A 14,774-nucleotide genomic window follows, 5' to 3' on the forward strand; every position below is an offset into this window, starting at 1 on the left:
AGAGGCCATACATACAAAACAGTTGGCCATCAACATCAGTGTCTCCCAACCTGTGGCCCTCTAGCTGGTGCAAGACTACAAATCCCACCATCCCATGACAGCCTTTGACTGTCAGGGCATGATGGGGGTTGTAGTTTTGCACCAGCTAGAGGGCCACAGGAAGGAGCACACTGATCTACCTCATATAGCAGTATGACAGGATAGGACATTTTCATATAAGCTGAGGGGAAGTGGCGGACGGCAAGTGATATCAAAGCATAAAAATCATCCGACGCTACAGGATTAGGGCTCGTTCCCACTGAGGAAAGGTAGCGGAATTCCGCGACGGAATTGTCCGCCGCGGAATGCCGTTAGCCTCCCGCTCATAATGGGAGTCTATGGGACTCCCATTATGAGCGGGAGGCTAACGGCATTCCTCGGCGGACAATTCCGTCGCGGAATTCCGCTACCTTTCCTCAGTGGGAACGAGCCCTTAAAAAGGTCTTAAATTTTTTCCAGCCTTTGACCGACTCTTTCTCCGCCCGACCTTCTGCTTGATCTATGAAATACAATGGACAGAGGTAGATAAAGCAACACGTCCAGAAGCCTCCATTTTGGATACGTTTTTCACATGCGTACGATACTCTAACGTAATGTAAATTTCTTTTAGTTACTAAAATTTCCCATAAAAAAAAAAAAAAAAATACAATAAAACCTTTGATTAAAGATAACAAAACAAAAAACCACGGCCTTTTTAAATCAGTTAAAAAAAAAGTAAAAAAAAAAAAAAAAAAAAAAAGTACACATTCCAAAACACTTCTAAATCTACTGGTACTCACCTATGAGGAAAACGAACATTTATTAAAACTTTTAATTTTTTTTTTAAACAATCAGTTTTGTGTTTAGAAGGAAAGAAAGTAAAGGGGAAAAAAAAAAAAAAAAAAAAGTTTCAAACCAAACTAATTCTAATTTTCAAAAATTTCTGTTACTTTGCAGCATTTAGAAAATAAACTTAATATAATTCTTATTTTGGTCTCGCTGGGGGAGTTGCTACATGGACATTTAACCACAATGCTGCCATGTTTTTATTAGCACTATAGTCGGCCCGATTTCACATGGGCAAAAATGGCCGACTTGAAACAAACAAAAAAAACAAAACAGGTGCCAGTCTGTAAATGTGCGCACCCACGGAAAACAAGTCTTATTAAAAGGTTATTGGTTGTACGTGCACGGTGGTGTCGTCCTGTGCCCCGCCACGGCCGTTCAGAGTCTGTGCACACAGCAGCCGTACAACTTTTTGCGTCTATTTATTTTTTTTGTCAGTCTATGAAGAGCTTCCTGCAGCCCATTCGTGAGCGGTTGGATCGTCTGATGTCAAATTTGGTGTCTCGGCACTTTTGGCAAACGTAGATTTCTGGAACGTTAGACTTGCGGATTTTGGCACAGGACAGGTGAATCCAGGTGTTGCATTCGTTGCACTCGATCATGGGCCGGCCAGCAAAGGGTTTCATGCAGAAGCAGGTGACAAGATGCCAGGATTCGTCATCTGTAAAAAATCGCAACAGTCAGATATGAAGTGTGCAACTCAGGTGACAGAGCTATGGTTTAAAGGAATTGTCCACTTAGAACGTACACGGTCATTCAGCCTGTTCTGAGGTAGAGAGTCACTGCCATAATGCCTTCCCACATGTTCTCCACAGTTTGGATTGGTAAGAAGCAGTTCATGCCAGGGGGGGGGGGGGGGGAGGGGATTAACTTACCTCAGGGGACGTCACAACCATCCCCTCTACACCAACTATAAGAACACATCATAGAGACCCTTTAAGGATCCTCATTTATTGACCATAGTGGAGACCGGACACAAAGAGGAGGACTCATCCTGTCCTGCTTGCGTTACACTGACAACCCATTAATTTGAATGGATAATAAGTAATGCTTCATTTCTCCTGTGGTGGCGCTGCAGGGAAACCATACGCTTACCGACAGGTTTCCTCACAGATTACAGCTGATCGCCGTGATCACCTTATGGTCAATGGGCTTTCTAACAAGTAGGGAATGTCCCCCTAAAATGAAGGAATACCAGAAGCGCTGATGTAAAAATCACATTAAACATGAGGTTAACCCTACCTCGAATACTATAAGAATGAATCGTACGCCGCAATGTCTCCTTTAAGGATTATGCCTCCCGCCGCTGCCAGTGACACGATGAAGCATGAACAGAACATAAATCCCAATCCATCAATGTGATTAAATCCCACAATCCGAGGAAAGCTTCCTCCGCTGCCGCCTATTGAGGTGTCGGCCATTATTGCTTTATAACAGTAAAGGGGGAGCGCCGCCGCACTGTAACAACGTGCAGGTCCTAATCCCAAACAGGCTCCATTTTAATTAGCGACACAAAATGAGGGATTAGGAGATTCCTGGGGAATTCATTTACATGTGAGGTGGATGGAAGAAGCAATGGGAGACAAAAGCTTCACCGGGACCGCGCTCCACCATCACTCCAGGGTACGGGCTAACATAAGGGCTACCAGACTGTCCAGCCAAGATGCCATATAACTCCCTTAGTTCAGCATCTGATAATCCAGAAGGGAGGCCAGATATTGGTAACCCTTTTCCTAGGAAACGGACTATTGCTACAGAAAACAAAATGGCTGCCTGCATAGAGACACAAGCTTGATCAAAGTAGCCAAGCAGCCAGTGCACAATAAAGGCGGCCATTTTACACAAGAGCCAAGAAGAGTCTGTGGTGACTGCTTCTTCCTGTCAGCTGTTGACACAGCTGGAGGCCACAGAAAAGGCGGCCATTTTGTTTTTATCACAAATCTGTTTACAATGGGTTTATCAAGATGTCTGTCCCCCATATATCCATCTATATTTTCAGCAATGGCTATGCAGCTATTGATGAAAAAATGGAATGGGGTCCAGTTACAACCTGTAAATGGCCATGACAAATATTAGATGTCCATTTAGTTTCTTGTAAATGTCATTTTATGGGGAACATGGGGCCCTGTATGGATTTATGGTATAATGGACAGGGAAAGCGTTTGCCCATAGCAACCAATCAGATCACTGTATTTTCTATCCTACCCTGGAAATACAACCACTGCAGGCCGATTTACTAGTTTTCATACACGAGGCCTAGTATGTGCCGCCATTTTGTGTCATAAGTTACTTTATTGGCAATATCTGAGAGGAGCCAAGCTTAAAGGGGGTCCTAACGACAAATTTAATAAGATACAACTTCTCAACAGAAAAACAAAATGGCTGCCGGACCCCTGACAGGCATGTAGTCCTGTTAGGATTAATCTCAGGCTAAGCTAAAGCAGTACGCGTCACATTTCCAGCATTTAAGGGGTTTATCCAGGATAAAAAGACATGGCCACCTTCTTCCAGAAACAGTGCCACTGTTGTCCCCAGTTTGTGTGCGGTACTGCAGCTCAAAGAAGTGAATAGAGCTGTGTTGTAATTCCACAGACAGCCTGAGGACAGGAGTGGCGCTGTTTATGGAGGTAACCAGCTATGTTCTTTTCTTTATCCCTAGTAACCCCTGTAAGCAGCCATTTTGTGGACTGAAGCAATAATATCCAAACATGGCAGCCGAATGGCAATAAAAATGGCATATGTTAACATTAAAGAAAATCGGAAGGAACTCTTAGGTTATGGCAAGTATGGGTAGTTGCACAATATGGCGCATCATTATTGGCCTGAATCTTACCTGAATCCACCATGATGTCCTCGTCGTTCCCTGTGCTGTCCTCATCCCGGAAGACCACCTGCTTCCCCTGCCGGATGACCGTTCTCTTCCCCAGGTTCACCTCCGAGTACTCAGTCTTTATATCCTCGATGTCATCGAAGGTCATGGTGGCGGAGGCACTGTCCATGCTGTTATTACAGCTCTCGAACCCTGGGTCCGGGGCCTCGTGCTTTGGAGACATTTTTAGATCCAGGGGGTGGTCCAGGACGGGGGCAGGCATGCTCTCCTCAGGCGACGAATCCTCCGGCTCAATTTTTATAATCTTTTTCAGGTAATCTTCCTCCTTCGGAGCTGCTTGTTGCTGTTGCTCCTTTTTCTTCAGTTTTTTCTTCCTCTTTATTTTGTCCAGTTTCTTGCGGTCCAGGAGGAAGCTGCCGAGCTTGGAGCGTTTCAGCATGGAGGGGTAGGAGGAACGCTCGTGTTTCAGCTCCCCAAAGCTTCTCCGCTTTTTGATCGGCAAAGCCCCGGTAGAGGGGACGTCCTGGAATCTGGAATCCCAGCTGTCGCTGTCTACCGTGCTTCCTGTGCTGTTTGGAGGACTGGAGCCGGCTCGGAGAGGAGATTCCTGAGGAGATGGCGGTAAGAGAAAGGAAATCAGCACCAACTCCGGATATCACAGGTATAAAACACACATGTAGACCCCCAGTGTACAAGAATACGTAATAGAGATGAGCAAAGTTGCTAAAAGTTCGGATTTGCACGAACCCCAGCGATCTGCTTTTGAATGGAGAAGATGGAGGCAGCCCGAGGACTGCCGGGAGAAGATGGAGGCTGTATGCATTTGTTGTGGTTCGTGCAAACCTGAACGTTCGGCAAGTTCGCTCATCTCTAATAACTATGATACAATACATATATAATACTGAAGTATATGGGTGAGAACATTTTGGACATTGTTCTGTAATATAGAAGTATGGGAATTCTCATCCTGCCATTCACCATCACACATCACAGGCTGTCACAGTGGTGGCAGCCATTTTCTAGGCTGAACCATGGATCAAGATTTCTAGTTTTTCAGGATGTGATCACGGACTCATGATGTCATCTCAAGTGAGTCAGCAGTGGGTGATGTCACAGGTAGTTTGTAATAGATCTTAGCGATACCACCGGCCGCCATGACAGCTATAACTGACTAATCACATTCCATTCATCACTACAACAACATTGCCAAAAATAGCGCCAGCGATCCAAGATGCAGTTAGGGCCATTTATACAGGGGTCATCATACATCCTTATTATGCTTGTCAGTCAGCTGTATTCTGAATCCAAGATAGCAGACTGGAGTCATCTTCTCAACTGTCTATGCCATTCTGACTGGGGTACCCCTTTAAGTGATGTATACAGACAGTATATAGCAGTCCATGGCATCTTACCTCTTCAGGGTACGGTATATATCCCGCATACGCCAGCACGAAAGTACAGAACTTATTGAAATCCTCCACGGTCCTCCTCCGCCTGTAGTTGGGTGTTCCATCCTGGAATACAATAAAACATGGTGTCATGTATAAGTCACGCCTATAGCACGGTCATACGGTTACCTCACATCATACTGGATTAGACACGTGAGATAGGTCGCTGCTAGAGATGTCTCCTCTCTTCTCACTCAGAACACATGCACACTCAGCTTAGATGACAGCGCATGTACATGTAGGCAGCCATCTTATAAGCACGGTCACATTCCAGACGATCTTTAGGTTTTAGAAAATCCGGGAAAACTAGTTTTCTTGTGGCCCCTTCTGGCTGTGCAGATTGTGGCCTTTGGATTAAAAAGGATCTGCACCACTTCTCGCTATCGGATAGCTGCAATACCAGGAGAAGCCACAAGGGGGAGCTTCTACATAGCAACATCCAATGTGATTAAGCTAAACAGATTGTAACAAGAGTTATCAAATAATATATATATATACACATACACACGTTATAGCCATACAGAATGTCCAGTCCTGTCACTTTAAACATGGCTCCCCGCCAGATTCACATGTCCTCGTCCTGTACGCCGACACAGGCTCCGCCCTCATTAAAATATCCATAGAATAATATTTACCATATTAACACAATTAATGAGACCAGTCACAAGGCTGCTGCCTCCCTGCGCCCCCTGCTGGAGGAGCCCAGAACTGCAGCAGGAGGGAAATGCTGAATCTGCAGGAGGCCAGCACTTAACCCTTTCTTTACAGGCAGCCACAGCTGTTCCTGACCTATAGAGGGTGCACGAGCCTCTCAGCCTGGAAATAGGCAATGATGGTCCATTACAAGTTCTCCTTTTCAGCCACTTATGATATCAGTTTCTGGGAAAGCTGGGTGACGACCAACATGTCCATCATTAACACATGCTTGTGAGTTGTCACCCGTCTTTTCTAGATTCTAACAACTATCGTACCTAATTCTGTGCCTTCACTTCGTTACTCCCTCCCAGCTGAGCCGCTTTCCCATTCAGGTGACTGGGAAAGCTTGGTAGATGCTGCTGTAATGGATTCCACCACTTAAAGGGAACTTGTGAAGATGATGATAGGTTCCCTTTAAGATCTGTATACATAGTAATAGAGAGTCCAGTCCCTACTAACATCACGTACGTGTCTGCAGATGAGGAAGTACAATAGGAAACCTCAATCCTGCCGCCATCAAAGGGAAGGCTTCAACAAAATGGTGGAACAAACAACAACCACCCACTCATACGATGAATTGATTGTAATGATGTATACATGACTACAGGGGGCAGCAGACACGGATGGGGGGTGATATCCCTGATGATATCTCATTATAAAGAGGGAAAGAGATGGGAGATTCTTCCTGCAGATCCAACAGGGCCCTCGCTAATGGCTGAGGGGCCCCGGCACACACTGCCAGGGGGTATATATATATATATATATTATAGGATCTCACATCTATATGGGGGGGGGGGGGGTCAGATGAGGAATCTCACATCTATATGGGGGGCAGGTGAGGGATCTCACATCTATATGGGGTGGTGGGGGGTCAGATGAGGAATCTCACATCTATATGGGGGGCAGGTGAGGGATCTCACATCTATATGGGGGGGCAGGTGAGGGATCTCACATCTATATGGGGGGGGCCGGTGAGGGATCTCACATCTATATGGGGGGTCAGATGAGGAATCTCACATCTATATGGGGTGGTGGGGGGTCAGATGAGGGATCTCACATCTATATGGGGGGGTGGGGGGGTCAGATGAGGAATCTCACATCTATATGGGGGGGCAGGTGAGGGATCTCACATCTATAGGGGGGGGGGGGCAGGTGAGGGATCTCACATCTATATGGGGGCGGCCGGTGAGGGATCTCACATCTATATGGGGGGGGTGGGGGGGTCAGATGAGGAATCTCACATCTACATGGGGGGGCAGATGAGGGATCTCTCATCTATAGGGGGGGGGCAGGTGAGGGATCTCACATCTATATGGGGGCGGCCGGTGAGGGATCTCACATTTATATGGAGGGGCAAATGGGGAATCTCACATCTATAAGGGGGGGCAGATGACACATCTATAGGGGGGCAGATGACACATTTATGGGGGAGCACACATAGTATACTATGCAGATACCACAAATCTATTGCAGCAGAAGGAGTAAGTGGAAGCTTCATCCTCTATCAGAGATGGTGACCGGGTGCAGTGTTATATCCATCACATATAGGAACAGAAGGGTTCAGTCCTGGAGAGATTTAGTGACATAGTAATGATCATGGGGACAGGGTTATCCCACTGAGGGGCAATCCAGTCTAAAATGGCTGATAACAGGGAGCAATAGCTCTCATTCATCTGCACAATAATGAGGCTATATCCTAGGTGTAATGTATGGCTGGCAGCGGCTCAGTATAATGGCTCTGCTCTGCCTTCAAGGGAAACTCCACCACTTCTTTATCCAATGACCCTTCCAGCTCTGACCTCTAGAGATCGCCGCACTGTGCACTGAAAGCCTGCATATCCCTCACCCCATTACAGGCGGGTATATACCGCTCCTCACCCCATTACAGGCGGGTATATACCGCTCCTCACCCCATTACAGGCGGGTATATACCGCTCCTCACCCCATTACAGGCGGGTATATACCGCTCCTCACCCCATTACAGGCGGGTATATACCGCTCCTCACCCCATTACAGGCGGGTATATACCGCTCCTCACCCCATTACAGGCGGGTATATACCGCTCCTCACCCCATTACAGGCGGGTATATACCACTCCTCACCCCATTACAGGCGGGTATATACCGCTCCTCACCCCATTACAGGCGGGTATATACCACTCCTCACCCCATTACAGGCGGGTATATACCACTCCTCACCCCATTACAGGCGGGTATATACCGCTCCTCACACCATAACTGGACGAGCAAAGACTTGGTTGAGGGCTACAAGAATGGCAGCATTGTGAGACACCATACTATAAGGGGGTCTCTTTATTCCCAACGACTTTCCAGGGGTTAAATACGGTTAATGCCCAAAGACAAAGAGGTTATAGACATACAACCCAGAGAGTGCACATACATATACAGCATATATACCTCTCATATACAAAATACATACAGTCTCTACATACAGACACAGCAAATGCAAAGTCTCTGCATACATGCACTCATAAGTATACAGTATCCCTACATACATAAACAGCATGTACAGGCTCTATGTACACATACATAAGTATGAAGCACATACAAAGTCTATATAAATACACAGCATGTACAGTCTCTATAACATATAGTCTGTATACACTAACACAAGTGTACAGCATATACAGTCTATATAAAATACACAGCACATAGTGTCTCTATACACATACATATACAGTCTCTACATACACAGCACATATACAGTCTTTATACACATTCATATACAGCACATACAGTGTCTATACAAATACAGTCTCTACAAACACAGCACATATACAGTCTCTATACACAGTACATATACAGTCTCTATACACATACATGTATGAAAACACAAGCACATATTAGAGGGTCTATAGGGTGAAATACTTGTTGTCCAAGGAGGAGCTATGTATGATATGTATGTATGATATGCAGGTGGTCCCCACTATGGTACATATGGTGCTTCGCCAGCCTTATGTGCTCCAGACACTGGCGGAGACCTTGCCAGACCGGGATTCCATTGCGATCGACACCATCTGGACAATCAGTCTGGCGTATAAGCCCCATCCACGTAGCCTGGCCAGGACAGTATCCCCACCATAGGGGCAGTGACTACTGCAGCCTCCCTGCTTAGCCATAGAGAGTCATAAGAATGTCATACAACACCATGACTCAGACCGCCAAACACCCGTCACATGTATACTGTAATATCCCATCATCAGGGAGACCCTTAAAGGGAGCAGGACAATTCAATGGTGGGGTCCAGAATTAAAAGGGACAAAAATAATTGTGGCCAGCAATGCCGGCTGTCAGGGACATGAGTGGGTAGATGGTCACTTTAAGACAAGGTAAAAGTGCTGACCTTGAATACAGCAATTTAATGTGCAATATAATAATTGCCGCAATCACATTATCATGCTAAAAAGCTGCAGTATTAACACCCCCACCCCCAAATACCAAAAGACTTAAAGGAATTCTACAGTATGTGTGTATGGATACATGGCGGAAGAAAGGAGCAGTCACTGTTAACCTTTACACTGCCGGGCTGATCTGGCATCTAAAGGGTCCTGAACAAGGAGGGGGTGAGGGTGCAGGCTCAGGTGCTTGGGGGGGGGGGGGTGTATGGTGAACAGAGGTACTGCAGCCTTAAGGGACATCCCTAGCCCTAGTGACACTATATAGGAGGAGACTGAAGGAGAGCCCAGGGGAGGAGCAAGGCGGTGACTGACAGTTAACCCTTAAAACCCCTCTGGTCTTGATGGATATGCTGAGACAAGGAAAGGGGATAGCAAAGAGATCCTAAATGACTCTGCAGAACCAGCCAGCAACTCAAACACTCAGGGATCCAGCAGCTCAAACACTCAGAGATCAGTGATCCAGCAGCTCGATCAGGGAGCCAGGAGCTCAGACACTCAGTGATCCAGCAGCTCGATCAGTAATCCAGCAGCTCAGACACTCAGGGATCCAGGAGCTCAGACACTCAGGGATCAGTGATCCAGCAGCTCGATCAGGCCAGTGATCCAGCAGCTCGATCAGTAATCCAGCAGCTCAGACACTCAGGGATCCAGGAGCTCAGACACTCAGGGATCAGTGATCCAGCAGCTCAGACCCTTAGGGATCCAGCAGCTCAGACACTCAGATATCAGTGATCTAGCAGCTCAGACACTCAGGGATCCAGCAGCTCGATCAATGATCCAGCAGCTCAGACACTCAGGGATCCAGGAGCTCAGACACCAAGGGATCAGTGATCCAGCAGCTCGATCAGTGATCCAGCAGCTCAGACACTCAGGGATCCAGGAGCTCAGACACTCAGGGATCCAGGAGCTCAGACACTCAGGGATCCAGGAGCTCAGACACTCAGGGATCCAGGAGCTCAGACACTCAGGGATCCAGGAGCTCAGACACTCAGGGATCCAGGAGCTCAGACACTCAGGGATCCAGGAGCTCAGACACTCAGGGATCCAGGAGCTCAGACACTCAGGGATCCAGGAGCTCAGACACTCAGGGATCCAGGAGCTCAGACACTCAGGGATCCAGGAGCTCAGACACTCAGGGATCCAGGAGCTCAGACACTCAGGGATCCAGGAGCTCAGACACTCAGGGATCCAGGAGCTCAGACACTCAGGGATCCAGGAGCTCAGACACTCAGGGATCCAGGAGCTCAGACACTCAGGGATCCAGGAGCTCAGACACTCAGGGATCCAGGAGCTCAGACACTCAGGGATCCAGGAGCTCAGACACTCAGGGATCCAGGAGCTCAGACACTCAGGGATCCAGGAGCTCAGACACTCAGGGTTTAGGGATCCAGGCTTCAGTTTAAGAACATTGAATCTGAATGTAACAAAACCATTTAGATACAATGTAACAATCCAGAGAAGTGTGCAACAAATGCCAAGTCTGTTCTATGGAGATCCCCTCAGTGCAGGAGTCTACAAGCATCCAGATTGTGGGGGGCTTCTTATCACCCCCTGACCCCCCCCCCACCACCACCACCACACACACACACACAGTACAGGAGTCTATAAGTATAAAGATAGTGGGGGGCTTCTTATCACCCCCCATTGTGCAGGAGTCTACAAGCCTGCAGATTGTGGGGGGCTTCTCATCACCCCCCCCCCCCATAGTGCAGGGGTCTATAAGCCTGCAGATTGTGGGGGGCTTCTCATCACCCCCCCCCCATAGTGCAGGGGTCTATAAGCCTGCAGATTGTGGGGGGCTTCTCATTACCCCCCCCCCCCCATAGTGCAGGGGTCTATAAGCCTGCAGATTGTGGGGGATTTCTAATTACCCCCCCCCCCTTCCATAGTGCAGGGGTCTATAAGCCTGCAGATTGTGGGGGGCTTCTCATTACCCCCCCCCCCCCCCCCCCATAGTGCAGGGGTCTATAAGCCTGCAGATTGTGGGGGGCTTCTCATTACCCCCCCCCCCATAGTGCAGGGGTCTATAAGCCTGCAGATTGTGGGGGGATTCTCATCACCCCCCCCCCCCATAGTGCAGGGGTCTATAAGCCTGCAGATTGTGGGGGGCTATCACCCCCTCCCTCCTGCCCTGTAGCCTCACTGATACAATGTAAGCTGCACCTCCTCCTCTTGGCTGCTCTCCAGACACACAATAACCATTTTAATGTTTGATTGTAAGTAAAATGAGGCAGGGATCTGGGGAGAAGAGGCTTTCTGGGTCTGCCCCCTGTCCTGTGGAGGAGTGAGGGGCTCTGGGCACAGCAGCAGCCCCCTCCCCCACCCCACCGGCCACCACACAGATAGCTGGATACAGTGGATCTCTAGCACTCACATATTGTGGGGGACTATAGGAGAGGATAGGGGGCTGCTGAGGAAGGACCCCCCACTAACTGCACAAAAACCACCCCCATAAAGGGGGCACCCCTATCTAATGTCAGCCCCCCAAGGACAAGGACCCCCTCAGAGCCCCTCACCACTAAGCCACCACACAAAGCAGATAAGGAATACTGGAGGGAGTGGGTGTAGTCTGGTGATCTCCCATCCGCCTGGATAGAACCAGAGGCTCAGGGGGGGGCTACTGGCACCTCAATAAGGGGGTTCACACCCGAATTACAATCTGAGCCCCTCCCCCACCACTAACAACCACTCTGGGGGGACATCCTGACCCTTCACTTTAAAGGTGGGTAACAGACCATGATGGGGGAGGGGGGCTGAGTGAGAGATGGGGTCCCCCTGATCACCCCTCACACAGAGCCCCCCTGGAGTTGGATTACAGATCAGTCGCTGTTATAGCTGAGGATTGCAGGGCTGCCAGCTGCTGGGCAGGGAAGGGTTAAAGTAAACTAAACTTAAAAGCAGCTAATTGAGGGGGGACATGAGGACCCCCATAACAGTGGGCTCCTAGTGATCCCAGAACAGAGGGGGGTCGCCTGTCTGGCTATGAGCAGCTCCCCCCCCCCCCACACCCCCTCCCCCCTATCTCCCCCATCCTCACAATATCTCACACCCCCTCACTTTCTCTCATCAATCCCCTCAATCAGGGGGGCTGACCCTGCAGAAGCCCCCTGTACCCCCAAAATGTGCGGCTGCTCACGCCTCATAGTCCTGACTGGGGAGAACATTCAAGATGGTGATTTGTGGAGCTCCCACTGCCTGAGCTACCTGGAGAGACAATGCAGCCCCAGCAGGGTCCTGGGGGGAGTGGGGGGCTGCCCGGGGCTAATGGGGGGCACAGCCAGGCACACACCGGGGCCCGACCAGGGGACACGAAGACTTTTTTTTTTGTTGCAAGGGCAAGATGGCGCAAGTTGTAATGAGAGATGGGTCAGGGAATGAGAGGAGCAGGAGTCCTCCATAGAGAGCCCAGCCATCAGGGGCACAAGTGCTGGGGAGGGGGGCACAGAGAGGGAAGGGGGCACACAGGGGTGCTGGGGAGGGGGGCACACAGAGGGGAGGGGGGACAGAGAGGGATGCTGGGGGGGGGGGGGGGGCACACAGAGGGGAGGGGGGCACACAGAGGGGTGCTGGGGAGGGGGGCACAGAGAGGGAAGGGGGGCACACAGAGGGAAGGGGGACACAGAGGGGTGCGGGACAGAGGGGTGCTGGGGAGGGGGGGGGGGACACAGAGGGAAGAGAGAGCACACAGAGGGAAGGGGGGACATAGAGGGGTGCTGTGGAGGGGCACAGAGAGGGGTGCTGGGGAGGAGAGGGAGCACACAGAGGGAAGGGGGGACAGAGAGGGGAGGGGGCACAGAGAGGGGTGCTGGGGAGGAGAGGGGGGCACAGAGAGGGGAGGGGGCACAGAGAGGGGTGCTGGGGAGGAGAGGGGGGCACAGAGAGGGGAGGGGGCACAGAGAGGGGTGCTGGGGAGGGGAGGAGAGGGGACACATAGGGGGTGCTGGGGAGGGGAGGAGAGGGGACACATAGTGGGTGCTGGGGAGGGGGCACATAGAAGGGTGCTGGGGAGGAGAGGGGCACATAGAGGGGTGCTGGGGAGGAGAGGGGGCACACAGAGGGGAGGTGGGCACATAGAAGGGTGCTGGGGAGGAGAGGGGCACATAGAGGGGTGCTGGGGAGGAGAGGGGCACATAGAGGGGTGCTGCTGGGGAGAGGAGGAGAGGGGGCACATAGGGGGTGCTGGGGAGGGGGCACATAGAGGGGGGGGGGTACTGCTGACACCACATGAGCAAAGCAATAAGAAAAATCCACTTACCTCGGAATCAAAAGTTGAGGTTGATGCAGTATCCATGAGTGGGGGTGAGGGGGAGAAACAGGGAGAGGCAGTCCAGGGGGAGGGGGTCCACAGGGGGTCAGGGGTCCAGGGAATGTGCTGGCCGAGGAGGGGGAGGGGTACCCTGTGGTCTGGGGTGGGGGTCCTCTTCTGAATGGTCTCCTATAAAAAGTTGGGGTGCAATCCTAGGGAGGGTCAGGTGTCCAGCCCAGGCACATCCAGAGAGTCCGAGGACAGCCCCCCAGGAGCCCCCCACAGCTTCAGCAGATCCCAAACTGCAGCCTCCCCCCAAACCCCGAGCTCCAGCCCCAGCACACCCCTCCGGCTTCCTATGGATGTGCGCTTTTCTCCGCTCCTGCTCCTCTCACCCTCCTCGTCTCTTCTGATGTCACTGACAATTTGCTTTTGTTAATCTCTCCTCCTTGGTAGGATTGGTCAGTCTCTGGAGGAAATCACCCACCGCGCTAGGGACGCCGGGATTTGTAGTCTTCGCCCCTCCTCTCCGCCGGCTCAGACTCTGCTGCTTTTTTTTCCTCTCAATTACCTTTATTGACAACGGACACAAGTTGCTTGAGGTGGGTTTAAGAAAAAAAAAAGTTCGTTATCTATCTGTTTAGGGTAGAGTTTTTTTTCAATATAACTTTATTGCCAAATGTATGTTTACTTTGTTGGAAGGAGGGGGGCGGATTTAAAGGGATTTTTTTGAGTGCATGATGATGTATGTGATCTATATGTATAGAGCCCAGGTCACGTGAGCAGGGTGGGCGGGGAGCAGCAGGCAGTCAGATAATAGGTCAGAGCCCTGGGCTGCTGGCTGGGAATGGCTCTGTTGCCATGTGGTGCTGGGTCAGTCACCTCAATGGAGGGGGAGTGGGAGGTGGGTGAGGGGCTTCCTGCACTCACAGCACAATAATCCAGGGAGCTGGGATGGAACAAGTCTCAGGGCTCAGCAGGAAGACAGACTAATAAAGCTTAGTGAATTGTTGGGCCCTGTTCACACCTAATATCACAGCTCAGAGCTTGTATGGTGCTGGGGGAGGGGCTGTCTCTCCAAATAGTAATGCAGCTCTATGGGAGACCCAGCACTGAGCTCAGCCCCCCCATAGGGAGTATATGGACGAAGACCACTCCGCAGATGATCGTCCTCCCGTCTCGGGATCAGTGCGATAGCCCCTTTAATTCTTATAAACACACATGTTACAGTTGAACAATTTACAACTTTCTTGAATTATACAAGTTTAGAAA

General features: G+C 50.1%; 1 protein-coding gene across 1 annotated transcript; it reads right to left on the reverse strand.

Annotated features, from left to right (window-relative positions):
- Nucleotides 1-785: 785 nt before the first annotated feature.
- Nucleotides 786-14,038, reverse strand: PHF13 (PHD finger protein 13). The gene is made up of 4 exons (XM_069947646.1): nucleotides 13,512-14,038; nucleotides 5,107-5,208; nucleotides 3,698-4,301; nucleotides 786-1,525 (listed from the first exon to the last, which is right to left on the reverse strand). The coding sequence occupies exons 1-4, from the start codon at nucleotides 13,545-13,547 to the stop codon at nucleotides 1,299-1,301; spliced, it is 969 nt and encodes a 322-aa protein (XP_069803747.1). The 5' UTR covers nucleotides 13,548-14,038; the 3' UTR covers nucleotides 786-1,298.
- Between the last annotated feature and the right edge of the window lie 736 nt (nucleotides 14,039-14,774).

This window comes from Dendropsophus ebraccatus, chromosome 12 (assembly GCF_027789765.1).
Source record: "Dendropsophus ebraccatus isolate aDenEbr1 chromosome 12, aDenEbr1.pat, whole genome shotgun sequence".
NCBI lineage: Eukaryota > Metazoa > Chordata > Amphibia > Anura > Hylidae > Dendropsophus > Dendropsophus ebraccatus.

Bases quoted from the DNA above. Each gene is read 5' to 3' on its own strand.
- PHF13 (XM_069947646.1), bottom strand. From the start codon at position 13,547: ATGGATACTGCATCAACCTCAACTTTTGATTCCGAG. The intron at 4,302-5,106 runs GTAAGATGCCAT...CCATCTCCTCAG, and splicing joins ATATACCGTACCCTGAAGAG to GAATCTCCTCTCCGAGCCGG. The intron at 1,526-3,697 runs GTAAGATTCAGG...GATTTTTTACAG, and splicing joins GGACATCATGGTGGATTCAG to ATGACGAATCCTGGCATCTT.